General features: G+C 65.5%; 2 protein-coding genes across 2 annotated transcripts; both read right to left on the reverse strand.

Moving 5' to 3' along the window:
* Positions 1-923: 923 nt before the first annotated feature.
* On the reverse strand, positions 924-5249 carry LOC103097422 (transient receptor potential cation channel subfamily V member 3-like). Its single transcript, XM_016427437.2, has 5 exons — positions 5116-5249; positions 2745-3013; positions 1753-1889; positions 1515-1596; positions 924-1105 (listed from the first exon to the last, which is right to left on the reverse strand). Exons 1-5 carry the CDS (start codon positions 5180-5182, stop codon positions 1097-1099), a joined length of 564 nt encoding a protein of 187 aa, XP_016282923.2. The 5' UTR covers positions 5183-5249; the 3' UTR covers positions 924-1096.
* A 2052-nt stretch (positions 5250-7301) lies between these two features.
* LOC130455863 (transient receptor potential cation channel subfamily V member 3-like) lies at positions 7302-8428 on the reverse strand. The gene is made up of 3 exons (XM_056807708.1): positions 7923-8428; positions 7579-7758; positions 7302-7505 (listed from the first exon to the last, which is right to left on the reverse strand). Exons 1-3 carry the CDS (start codon positions 8058-8060, stop codon positions 7302-7304), a joined length of 522 nt encoding a protein of 173 aa, XP_056663686.1. The 5' UTR covers positions 8061-8428.
* Positions 8429-10937: the final 2509 nt, after the last annotated feature.

Below are 10937 nucleotides of genomic sequence, written 5' to 3' on the forward strand. Positions count from 1 at the left end.
GAGTCACCCCACGTTCCGCCTCCCTGCCTGGGCCCGACGCAGACACGGGGGGGCCCTCGTGTGCCCCAAAAGATCCTGTTTGTCCTTCAAGCAGGGCACCCCGTGGTGGTGGGGGGCCAGGCCTGCGGCTGGCCCCCGGGGAGCGGGTCAGGAATGGGGAGCGGCGCTCTTGTCCCGGGGAGCTGTCGGGGCCCCTTGAAGAGTTTGGGGTCTCCCCCCCCCCCCCGGCCAGCAGCCAAAGGCAGAGGAAAGGGATTGCGGCAAAATGAAGCCTGGGGGGAGGCTCCGGACCAGGTTTGACTGTCGCCTGGAAGAGCTCTGCATACAGAAGGCGCTTACTAGCTGCAGCAGGAGGCCGGTAGGCTCCTCGAGGCATGTTCAAGGAGACACCAGAGCTGGGAAGGCTTCCTGGAGGAGGATGTGTTCAGGGGTGTTCTGTCCCTCATGTCCTGCGGCCCCCTGGGCAGGCGGTGGGGGGGCAGCTTTGTCCTCTCCTGGAGGCCTTTGGGCAGCCGGGGGGCCCTCCGCTCCCTGGCACTTTGCCCATCCGCCCGGGGCGCCTCCGCTCAGGCATGCCCATTGTTGGAAGAGGCCCCGGCGACCCCGTGAGGCAGAAGGGCCGGGGAAGCTCCTGCCGCCCTGCCCTCCCCCTCTTCCGGGCGCCCCCCATCCAGCCGCCCAAAGCCAGCACGTCCCCCTCGGCTCTCTGGGCTGGTGCGGGGGCTCCCGGGCGACTCCAAGGTGCCGTGGGGGCACGAGAACTCAGAAACCTTGGCTGGCGCTTCCAGGGCAGGACGCGGGCACGGGGTGGCGGAGGCTGGCCAAGGAGAGCCGGACTTCCCGGGGGAGGGGGGAGGGCTCGGCAGACCCAAGGGGGGTTCTCCTCGGGTCCCCACAATGATGACACCAGCAGCGTGATGACGGCGAATGTTTATGTGGCACTTCCTGCCCCCCCCACAACAACCCATCAGACCCATTTCACAGATGGGGAAACTGAGGCAGGCAATGTGACTTTCTCAGGGTCACACAACTGGGTCTTGAGGCCAGTCTTGAACCCATGTGGCTCAGTGCTCTCCCTAGCCGCTGCAGCGGTCCTCTACCTACCCTGGGAACCCGAAAGAACAGTCTGGATTTGTGCGAGGTCTTTAGGGCCTTTAAAGAGAAAGGTCATTCCCCGGCCTTCGCACCAGCTCCCTCCCCCACCTGTGCCCAGGTCCCCTCTCCGAGGCGGCGCCCCTGGTGCCCGAGGTCAGTCTGTGCCCTCCCCGTTGGTGGCGAGAGCCGGGATTTCCCAAGCTGCCCCGTTGCCTTGCAGGGCTGGGCTCTTGTCCAGGGACTTGCCAAGGGCGCATCCTCCGAGGCAGGATTTGAACCCGTGACTGCTTCTTGGGGCTCCAGGAGCCCCTCCCCTTGCAGCCCAGGCGGAGCTCCGTCCATCCCCTCCGCTGCTGGCCGGGCTCCTGCCCCAGCCCCCCCAGCCCCCCCGCCCCTCTCGCTTTCCTGGGCCGCAGTACCTGGGGGATGGTGGGGTCTTCGTGGATGCCCGTGACGTGGCTCCTCCCCGCGGCCCTCGTCCACCTCCTCTCTTCCTTCACCCTGCAGGAGTGTCAGCCCTGAAGAGGCGCGGCGGGGGGGTCCCTCCCTTTCGGGGCTCCACCCTCGGCCCTCCGTGGGGGCCTTCGAGGGTGAGAACACGGGGGGCAGCCGTGCCACTGAGGGGGCTGCACCGACTGCTGACGGGAGGCCCCTTACCGTAGGCACGTCCTCAGGTCTTCTTCCCCGCTCGGGGTCAGCCCCACGGACAGGCCGGGGTGGACGGTGCCGCTCTGCAGCCAGCCCCGCCAGGACGTGGGCAGGCAGCGCTCCAGGTCCAGGATGGTGATGGCTCTCTAGGGACAGGCAGAGGCCCGGCTCAGCCGGCGGCCGGAGCCCTGTGGCCAGGCTGCGGGCCGGCGCTCGGCCAAAGGCCTCGGGAGCACGTGCCGCCGCCGGGGCCCCCACCCCCTCCAGGCCCTTCCCGGGATTTGGGAAGCCCCTTCCTGCCTGGGCTCTGCCCCAGGGCCCACCGGGCAGGAAGGATTCTCCTGGCATCCCCCTTCGTGACCAAGCAGCCAGCGGGGGACTCCTGTCTGGGCTCCCCAAGCATCCAGGCAGCCCCAGGGCCGAGCATGGCTGACCAGAGCCCTCCAGAGTCTTCTCTTGACCCCAGAGCAGAGAACAACATCTTCCCTCCCCCGGAGGTCGGCCACGAGGGCCTTCCCAGAGTCCCCTGGGGTTCTCGACATGCCCTCCGGCCACGCCGGGCGTTCCGATGCTCCCTGGACTGGAGTTCTGTCTCCTGCTGCTGCCTGCGGGCCCCGCCATTCCCCGCTACTGCATCCGTCCTACGGGAGACCCTCCCTGCCCGCAGCCCCCAAAAGGTCCCCGGTGTCTCCTGCCCTTCCCCCAAGGGCAGGGCCTCTTCTGTCTGGGGGCCCAGCTCAGACCTCTCCCTTCCTTGGCACCCTCTGGCTCTTGGCATCCTTATCTATGGAATGGGAGAATTCTCCGCCTCTCACTCTGCCGCGCGGGACTGATGGCCAGAGAAACACGTTTTCCTGGACACGTCAGGCTCCAGCCCAGACCCCAAGGGCTTCGGAGATGACCACCAGCCGTCCAGGCTAGGAGAGCCACCCTGGGCCTCTGCTCTCGGGCCGGGGCAAGAACGAGGCGTGCCGGGCGCCCCTGCGCCTGCTGGGCCCTACCTGCACTCGCCAGATCTTCTCATTCCTCGAGGACACGGCGTTGATGGTCTCATTCATGAGGGCAATCAGCACGTTGAGGAGAAGTACGGAGGTGAGAATCACGTAGATGATGAGGAGGACGAGGAAGAAGACCGGAAACTTGGAGTGCTCAGGCCCCGACAGGTCCCCGAGCCCCAGGGTCAGCTTGAAGAGAGCCGCCGCCGCACTCCCCACACTGCTGTAGGGACACTGGCCAGGCCCAAGACATGGGCCGGTCAGGGCTGTGAGGGCTGATGGGAAGAGAGCTGGGGTCAGTCCGGGTGTCCAGCAAGGGAGGGACGGGGAGGACACCTGCTGTTTCTTGGCTCCTGCCCCGTCTCCTCCATCCTGATAGAACTCTCACTCGACCCTTCTCTCCCTGCTCTTCCGTGCTTTGTGGTTCAGCTCCTAGAAGAGGCCTCTGCGCTAGGTGCCTCCGCTGTCCCTTCTCCCACTCCCTTCTGCAGCCCTTCCTTACTGATCCCGTGGTTCCCCTGAAGTTTCCCTCCAAAGTGACCCGTGATCTCAGTCACCAAATCTCTCAGCCTTTCCTCAATCCTTGTTCTGTCTCAGCAGCACTGCCACTGGCACCTCTCCTTGCTAATGTCCTCTGTCTCTCTGCACCCTCCAAGCACAGGCGTCTCTCAGGGCCCTCTGCTCTTCTCCCCAGGCTGCTTCACCTGGAGATCTCACAGCCATCGACGCCAAGAATTCTCAAATCTCCCTTTTCTGCTTCAAACTCTGCTGATCTAAAGTTGAGCATCTCCAGCTGCCCTTCAGACCCCTCAAAGGGGATGTCTAGTAGCTATCTGAAACTCACGTGCAAGACTGAAAGCATTCTCTTTCCCCTCCCTGCCCCACCACCACAGCTTCCCTGTTACCTTTCAAGGCACCCCCACCATCACAGTCTCAGGCTCCCCAACTAGGAGTCTTCCTGGACTCCTCCTCTCACCTCTCTGTCCCCCATACAATACGGTATTAAGGTCTGTCAGGTTCACCCCTGCACCGGCTCAACATCACCTCTTGTACATTTCACCCCTGGACGCTGTCCTCAACATCACCTCTTGTACATTTCAGCCCTGGACGCTGTCCTCAACATCACCTCTTGTACATTTCAGCCCTGGACGCTGTCCTCAACATCACCTCTTGTACATTTCAGCCCTGGACGCTGTCCTCAACATCACCTCTTGTACATTTCAGCCCTGGACGCTGTCCTCAACATCACCTCTTGTACATTTCAGCCCTGGATGCTCTCCTCAACATCACCTCTTGTACATTTCAGCCCTGGACGCTGTCCTCAACATCACCTCTTGTACATTTCAGCCCTGGACGCTGTCCTCAACATCACCTCTTGTACATTTCAGCCCTGGATGCTCTCCTCAACATCACCTCTTGTACATTTCAGCCCTGGACGCTGTCCTCAACATCACCTCTTGTACATTTCAGCCCTGGACGCTGTCCTCAACATCACCTCTTGTACATTTCACCCCTGGACGCTGTCCTCAACATCACCTCTTGTACATTTCAGCCCTGGACGCTGTCCTCAACATCACCTCTTGTACATTTCAGCCCTGGATGCTCTCCTCAACATCACCTCTTGTACATTTCAGCCCTGGACCAGCTCTCCTCAATATCACCTCAGCTGACTTCAGCTCTGCAACATCTGTCATTGATAGCACTCTTTGTCAATTTCACCTTTGCAATCTATCAATTCCACAACTCTTGGTGATTTCACCTCTGCATTATCAATATAGGAGTTGAAGCCGAGTTATCTAGCTCTCCCGACTCCAATCCGTCTGCCAGTCAGCTACTAAAGTAATTTTCCTTAAGGGCAGGTTCCACCGTGTCTGTCTGTCTGTCTGTCTCTTTCTCTCTCTATTTCCCTCTCCCTCTCCTTCTCTCTCACATTCCAATAAACTCCAGGGGCTCCCTATCACCTCCAGAATGAAGTAAAAGATCCTCTGTTTGGCATTCGAAGCCCTTTGTAACCTGCCCCCTCCTCCCCTTCCAGTCTTCTCACACCTGACTCTCGTAGGCACACTCTTCACTCCAATGGCCCTGGCCTCCTGGCCGTACCAAGGATGAGAGCCCCCAGCTCTCCATCGTTCATTCTGCTGCCTTTAAGTCCCAACTCAAATGCCACCATCTACAGGGCGCCTCCCCCTGGTGCAGCGCAGAGACCTGGAGCTAGTCACGAAGCCCCTGGGCCTCGGGCCGACCTGCTCCCCCTCAGCCAGCTTCACCACTTCACCATTCTGTCACTCAAAGTAGGCCATGATGAGATCTTCTTGGGTGGGTGGGGAAGGGGGACAGAAGGTGCGAGGCTCGCTGGGAAGAACTGGCCCTTACTCACCAGATGCAAAACCCAGGAGGAAAACCACATACACCAACAGGAACCTGACCACATCCTGGAGAATCATCTGAGGAAGCCAAAGATGCCGACCCTTAATATGGGGGGGGGGGACGCTAAAGTTTACTGCCACTGGCCTGAGGGAGACCAGCAGCTCAGTGCAGGCTGGCCCTGCCTGCCCGGTGAAGCTTCCCTACCCTGGGGAATATCCACCTGACCATCCATTCCCTGGGGAGGGAGCACTGACAGCTGGGTCAGGAAGTTAGGGAAGCAGGTGGGGGTGCAATTGCCTTCCTCAGCACCAGGATCAACCCCCTCACTTCAGGGGGGGAAACTGAGGCCTGGAGAGGGGAAGGGACTTGCCTGAAGACACACAAGCAGGAAATGGTCCAGCTGGCATTGCAGCCTGGGTTCTTTGCCCTCTCCTGCCCCTTGCTGGCTAAGAGGGCTCACACCGAAGTGACCACAAGTGCCTAGCAGTGTCAGAGGCCCGGTCGGTTGTGTCTGACCCTTCAGGACCCCAAAGGCTGTAGCCCAGCACTGCTGCCCATGGGGCTTTCTTGGCAAAGATGCTGGTGTGGTTGGCCGTGTGCCTAATAACCATGTGTGGGATAACTGAGTGACTGACAGACAGACACAGGGGGATCTCAGCTCTGGGCTCTGCCAAGGAGCAGGAGGACGACCCAAAGGGCCAAGCTGAAGCTCCGCTAAGTCCTCTGCCATTTCCTGTTGCCCTTGTTGGCCCTCCCAGCTGCCCGGGTCAGGCGTCACCTTCTGCAGGACCACGGTGTAAATGCCTGTGAGCCGGAAGCCTCTGGAGTAATAGAGCACGGCGCACCAGCCCAGCACCAGGGCCACCCCCCGCACCAGCGCCAAGGGGTCCTCGGCTCGCACCCAGGACAGCGCCAGAGAGCAGAGCACCAGCAGGGCCTGGAAGAGACTGAAGACAAGGTTGTGCGCCCACCCCGGCCGTCCCTCCACCTGCTTGCCCGGTCGGTGCCCGGGGCCTCCCGAGGGCTGCTGTTGCTGCCCCCCCTCCAAGGGTGACTCTCAGCCTTCAGCAGAGCCAAGAGGAAGCCAAGGATGGGGCAGGGCCTGGCTCTGAGCCCAAGGCCGGGGAAGGAGGGGTCTCCGGGCTCTGCAGAGAGGGGGCAGGGAAGCCCTGCATTGGCGCCTGTGCCCGCCCTCAGGGGAGCTGCTCTCTGAAGGAGGGGAGAAAACGGGCTGGAGGGAGGACGGAAGTGCGGTCCTGGGCAGGCGGGCAGGAGGCAGGACCCCTGGCACTAGGAGGCCTCGATAGGCAGCGATGCTGGGCCCCCAGGAAGGACGGCGTGAGGAGGGAGGGGGAGCCAGCCAGCCAGAAACAGAGGGGCACAGCGGGCAGGCGGCGCTGGCCTCGGCGCCGCCAGGCCCCTGGCAGGGTGCGCGCAAGGTGAGGCTTTTGCTAGTGGGAGGAGCCTCTTCCCTGGGAATTCTCCCCCGATAGACTCGAGGCCATCAGGCTGCAGACGTGGTCGCCCAAGGTTTTGCTGTGTTGGATGCCAAGAATGCCAACTGGGGGCCCCGTGAGAGCACGGCCGGGGCCACTCGAGGCAGACTGTGTAGGTGGGGCCCCCTGGTAGCCACCAAAGGCTTAACACACCCTCTGTGCCCACCTCTGTGCCCACCTGCCCTCAGAGCTTGTGCCTGCAGGAGGCCCCCCTCCTGCCCGTGCCTGGCCCTGGCACGGCCTCACTTACCAAAGGACGTGGAAGTGGCTTTTCAGAAGGAACGGCAGAAGCTGGAAAGGCCACATCCAGACGACGTCCAGTGCCTGCGGGGAAGCCGATGCCCAGCGTGTGCCAGCCCGCCTCGCAGACCCCGGTGGGCATCCCGCTCCCCGCACTGTCTCCCTGCGGGACAAGGCGGCACAGGGCCGGGCAGCCCGCGAGGGCTCCTCCTCCAGCCTCCAGCTGCCTCGTCCCCGCCGACCAGACCTACCGTCTTCCCCAGCAGGCCGACGGCGGACAGGAAGACGTAGACGTGCCCGACGGTCGTCCAGGGGGCAGAAGGCTCCTGGGGGGCGGGACGGCCGGGATGCTGGCAGGGCCGCTGCCTCCCTCCCAGCCCGTCGCCCCTCGGCCCCGGCTCCCCGCTGCTCGGCCCCAGCCCCGGAGGCCACCTGGCCCGCCGCCGAGCCGGGTGGTGACTCACGGAGCCTCCCAAGGAGGGCCCTTGTGGGGGAGGGGGCGGCTCACCCCGAGTCCCGCCTGCCGGGCTGCCACGGCCGTGAAGAGCCCCATGTAGGTGAGGTACCAGACGGCGCTGACGACGAACATGGCGGCCGCGAATGAGCTCCACTTGGATTCCAGCAGACTCCGCAGGGGCTCCGCCTCCAGCAGCTCGGAGGCTTTCTGGGGGACGCGGGGCCTTGAGTGCCGCCCCCGCTCCTTCCCGCGCCCCCCCCCCCCCCGCCTCGGGCCTCACCTCCACGTCCGGGCTGGACACGACCATCCTGAGGGCCGAGTGGGCGTCGGGGGTGTCCACGTCGCTCAGGTCGTACAGAGAGCAGCTCAGCGGCCCGTAGGTCCACTCCAGGAACCTCCTGGAGAGATGGCGCAGCGGGTGGCCCGCGGGGAGCTCCCTGCCCACGATGTGCTGGAACAACTGGCGGGAGAGGCCCAGGCGGACGGAGCTCGCCCTTCCCTTCGTCCTCGCGGAGGCCGTGCCCAGCCCAGAGGCGCCCCCGTCCCGGCTCTCCCCCGGCGGGCCCGCCTGCCTCCCTTTCCCCATCAGGGAAGTGGGGTCCCCGGGCCCCCCCGAGCCGGTACCTCCAGCCGGCCCTCCCGGGCCGCCAGCTGCAGCGGCGTCAGGCCCTGCCCGTTGCGGACTCGCTCCAGGTGCGTGTCGGAGCGCGGCCCGTCCCGGAGCCGCCTCTCCTCGCTGACCCGCAGCACCAGGTCGTACATGTCGGCCACCCCCGGGCGGTCGGCGGCCCCCAGCACCAGCGCGTGCAGGACGGTGTTCTGGAGGGAGTCCCGGGCCTCGGCCAGGCCGGGCTCGGGCCGGCTCAGCAGGAACAGCACCAGGTCCGGCTGGAGCGTGCAGGCCGCCAGGGACAGCGGGTACTCCCCTGGGAGAAGAGCGGGGGCGCTCAGGGGCGCCCGGGGCCCACGGGGGCCCCCCGCCTCGGGAGACCGTACCGAAGTAGAAGCCCTCCTGCGGGCTGCGGCTCAGCCGGAAGAAGAGGCCCGTGGCCTGTGCACGGAGGTCGGCCCCCTTCTCCACCAGGAGGCGGACGGTGTCCCGGAGGCCCTTCTCGATGGCGATGTGCAGCGCCGTCTGCCCTGGGGAGGTGGGAGCCCAGGCGGTCCACTCCGGCCCGCGTCCCCCATCCATCCCCCATCCCCCCACGTCCCCCATCTCCCATCCCCCATCCCCCCATCCCCCATCTCCCATCTCCCATCCCCCCACGTCCCCCATCTCCCATCCCCCATCCCCCGCCACGTCCCCCAACTCCCATCCCCCATCCCCCCCATGTCCCCCATCCTGCCCCTGTTCAGCCCGCCCCCACATCCCGCCCCAACTCCCATCCCCCATCCCCCGCCACATCCCCCAACTCCCATCCCCCATCCCCCGCCACGTCCCCCATCCCCCATCCCCCATCCCCCCACATCCCGCCCCATCCCCCATCCCCCATCCTTCCTGCCCCTTCCCAGGCCTCACGCCCGCTCCGGGCCCCCAGGAGGCTCACCGAAGTAGTACTTGTCCGTGTAGGCAGCGTTGAGCAGCTCGGCCAGCTGCCCGCGTTCCTCGGCGTGCCCGAGCAGGAGCCGCACCACAGCCAGCACCTGCGCCTCGTCCTTGTCCTGCGACCTCAGCAGCGCCTTCATCAGGCAGCTCTTCCCCGTCCCGGCCTCTGTCCGGGGCGGAGAAGGGCCTGGGCGGTGCTGGGGCCTCTCCGGCCTTCTCATCCCCCCGGCCCGAGGCCCTCGCAGCCTCCCCTTCCCCACCGCCTCCGACCTCCCCGTGGTCCTCGCACCCGCCTGGCGGGCAAAACAGAACAGGTCCCAGGTGTGCCTGCAGTCCTCCCACCCCGGAGACCTTGGGCAAGTCACTTCCCTTCTCCAGAACAAACCCCCTAACCCAGGCAGGACGTCAGAGCCGGCCCCCTCTGGCTGCTGTCCTCATGCCCGGAGGCGCACTTCCTGGCCGCCATCTTTCCCAGTGGCCCGGGCTGCCCGCCGTCCCCGGGGCAGAGCTCACCTTGAAGCGAGGGGTGGGTGAGCTCCAGGCCCCTTCGGCGGACTTCCCTCAGCTGCTCCCGGACGGCCTCCAGATGCCCGGCGGCGACAGAGTCGAAGAGGCGGGCGGCCAGCCTGCGGACCGAGCGCCTGCCCTTCCCATTCGGCCCGGTCTGTGCCATGGGGGGCTGCACCCTGCCCTGACCCCGAGGGCCCCGAGTGGCCCCTCTGAGCTCCGCCCGAGCCTCAGCCCTCGGGTGTGCTCGTGCCCCGTCCCATGGGGCACTCTGGCCCAGCTAGAGCCCCCTGGGAGCCCCCCTGCCACCTTCTCTTGGCCAACCTGACCCACCTGCGCCCACAGCCAGGGGCACTTGGCCCTGCCCGAGGCCCTCCCCGCCTGGAGCTCACCCCCTGCTCCTCCAGGGCCCAGCGGGCACCCGCCAAACACAAGACCCCTCCACAGGCTGGAGGGAACTCGGAGCTCTTCCAGCCCAACAGGCTCCGTTTTGACAGAGGGGGAGACTGAGGCCTGGGCAGAGGAGGGCCCTCGCTCCAGGTCACCAGGCAGAGGGCTCACTTTAAAGGGGTGCCCCCAGGCGCCTGCCTGGGGCTGCCTTGGAGACCCAACATTTGCCCAGAAAGGACAGAGGGGGCAGCTGGGTGGCTCAGGGGTCAGAGCCAGGAGGCCCTGGACCCTGACAGGCCCTCCTGGCCTTCCACCATCAGCCCGGGGGCCACTCAGGCTTCTCCATGAAACAGTTGCCTTCCCAGGAGAGTCCTGGGCCTGGTTCTGCAGCCCTGGGCTGGCCGCTCACCTGTCCGTGCTGTCCAGCTCTGGCTCTCGGACTCTGCCCTCCAGCGAGTCCCCGTCCTGGGCCCGGACCTCACACTCGGTCCACCTGCTGCAAGGCAGCCCGTCATTCCTCGGCCCCGGGAGGGGGAGGAAGGGGCACCCCGGGCTCCCCCAGGGGGCCGAGGACCGGGGCTGCCAAAGGCTTCTGGGGGGCCCAGACGAGGAGATCCCTGGGAGCTAAGAGGCGGCCTTGCCTCCTCTCGGGGGCATAGCGGCACAGAGGAATAGGCCACGGGGACCTCATCCTGCCTGCAGAGAAAGCCTGGTCTCTGGGGGTCCTAAGCGGGGACGCCGGCCCCTTCCCTCTCCCGCCCTGGGGGGACCCTGCCAGGCCTCGGGAATGCTGGGATAGGAGCCTCTTCTGGCAGGGAGCCGAGTGGGGAATGGAGGGTCCAGTGGCCCGGAGCGCCACGGCACTGCAGGCCTGGAAAGGGAGACGAGGGGTGGACGGGGAGCTTTACGTGCCAGGGCACCTTTGCTATTTGCCCCAAGGCAATGGGCAGCCAATGCTGGCTGTTCAGCAGGGGAGTAACCGGGCTGGAGCGGGTCTGGGGGATTAGGCTGGAAGCTGAGCACAGGATGCCTTGGAGAGGGGAGACTGCGGCGGGGAGCCAAGCGCAAGGTGCAGGCAAGCGCCTGGGTGAAAGGAGTGGAGCCTGGCATCAACGGATGGGTGGGTGGCCCCATGGGGAGTGGGCAGGGCAGGGCAGGGCAGCACGTGCATCTGGAGGAAGAGTCAGCAAGACCCA

This window comes from Monodelphis domestica, chromosome 8 (assembly GCF_027887165.1).
Source record: "Monodelphis domestica isolate mMonDom1 chromosome 8, mMonDom1.pri, whole genome shotgun sequence".
Lineage (NCBI taxonomy): Eukaryota > Metazoa > Chordata > Mammalia > Didelphimorphia > Didelphidae > Monodelphis > Monodelphis domestica.

Bases quoted from the DNA above. Each gene is read 5' to 3' on its own strand.
- LOC130455863 (XM_056807708.1), bottom strand. From the start codon at position 8,060: ATGTACGACCTGGTGCTGCGGGTCAGCGAGGAGAGGCGGCTCCGGGAC. The intron at 7,759-7,922 runs GTACCGGCTCGG...CTCTCCCGCCAG, and splicing joins CCCGGGAGGGCCGGCTGGAG to TTGTTCCAGCACATCGTGGG. The intron at 7,506-7,578 runs GTGAGGCCCGAG...CGCGTCCCCCAG, and splicing joins TGTCCAGCCCGGACGTGGAG to AAAGCCTCCGAGCTGCTGGA.
- LOC103097422 (XM_016427437.2), bottom strand. From the start codon at position 5,182: ATGATTCTCCAGGATGTGGTCAGGTTCCTGTTGGTGTATGTGGTTTTC. The intron at 1,890-2,744 runs GTAGGGCCCAGC...GCCTGTCCCTAG, and splicing joins AGAAGATCTGGCGAGTGCAG to AGAGCCATCACCATCCTGGA. The intron at 1,597-1,752 runs GTAAGGGGCCTC...ACACTCCTGCAG, and splicing joins GACCTGAGGACGTGCCTACG to GGTGAAGGAAGAGAGGAGGT.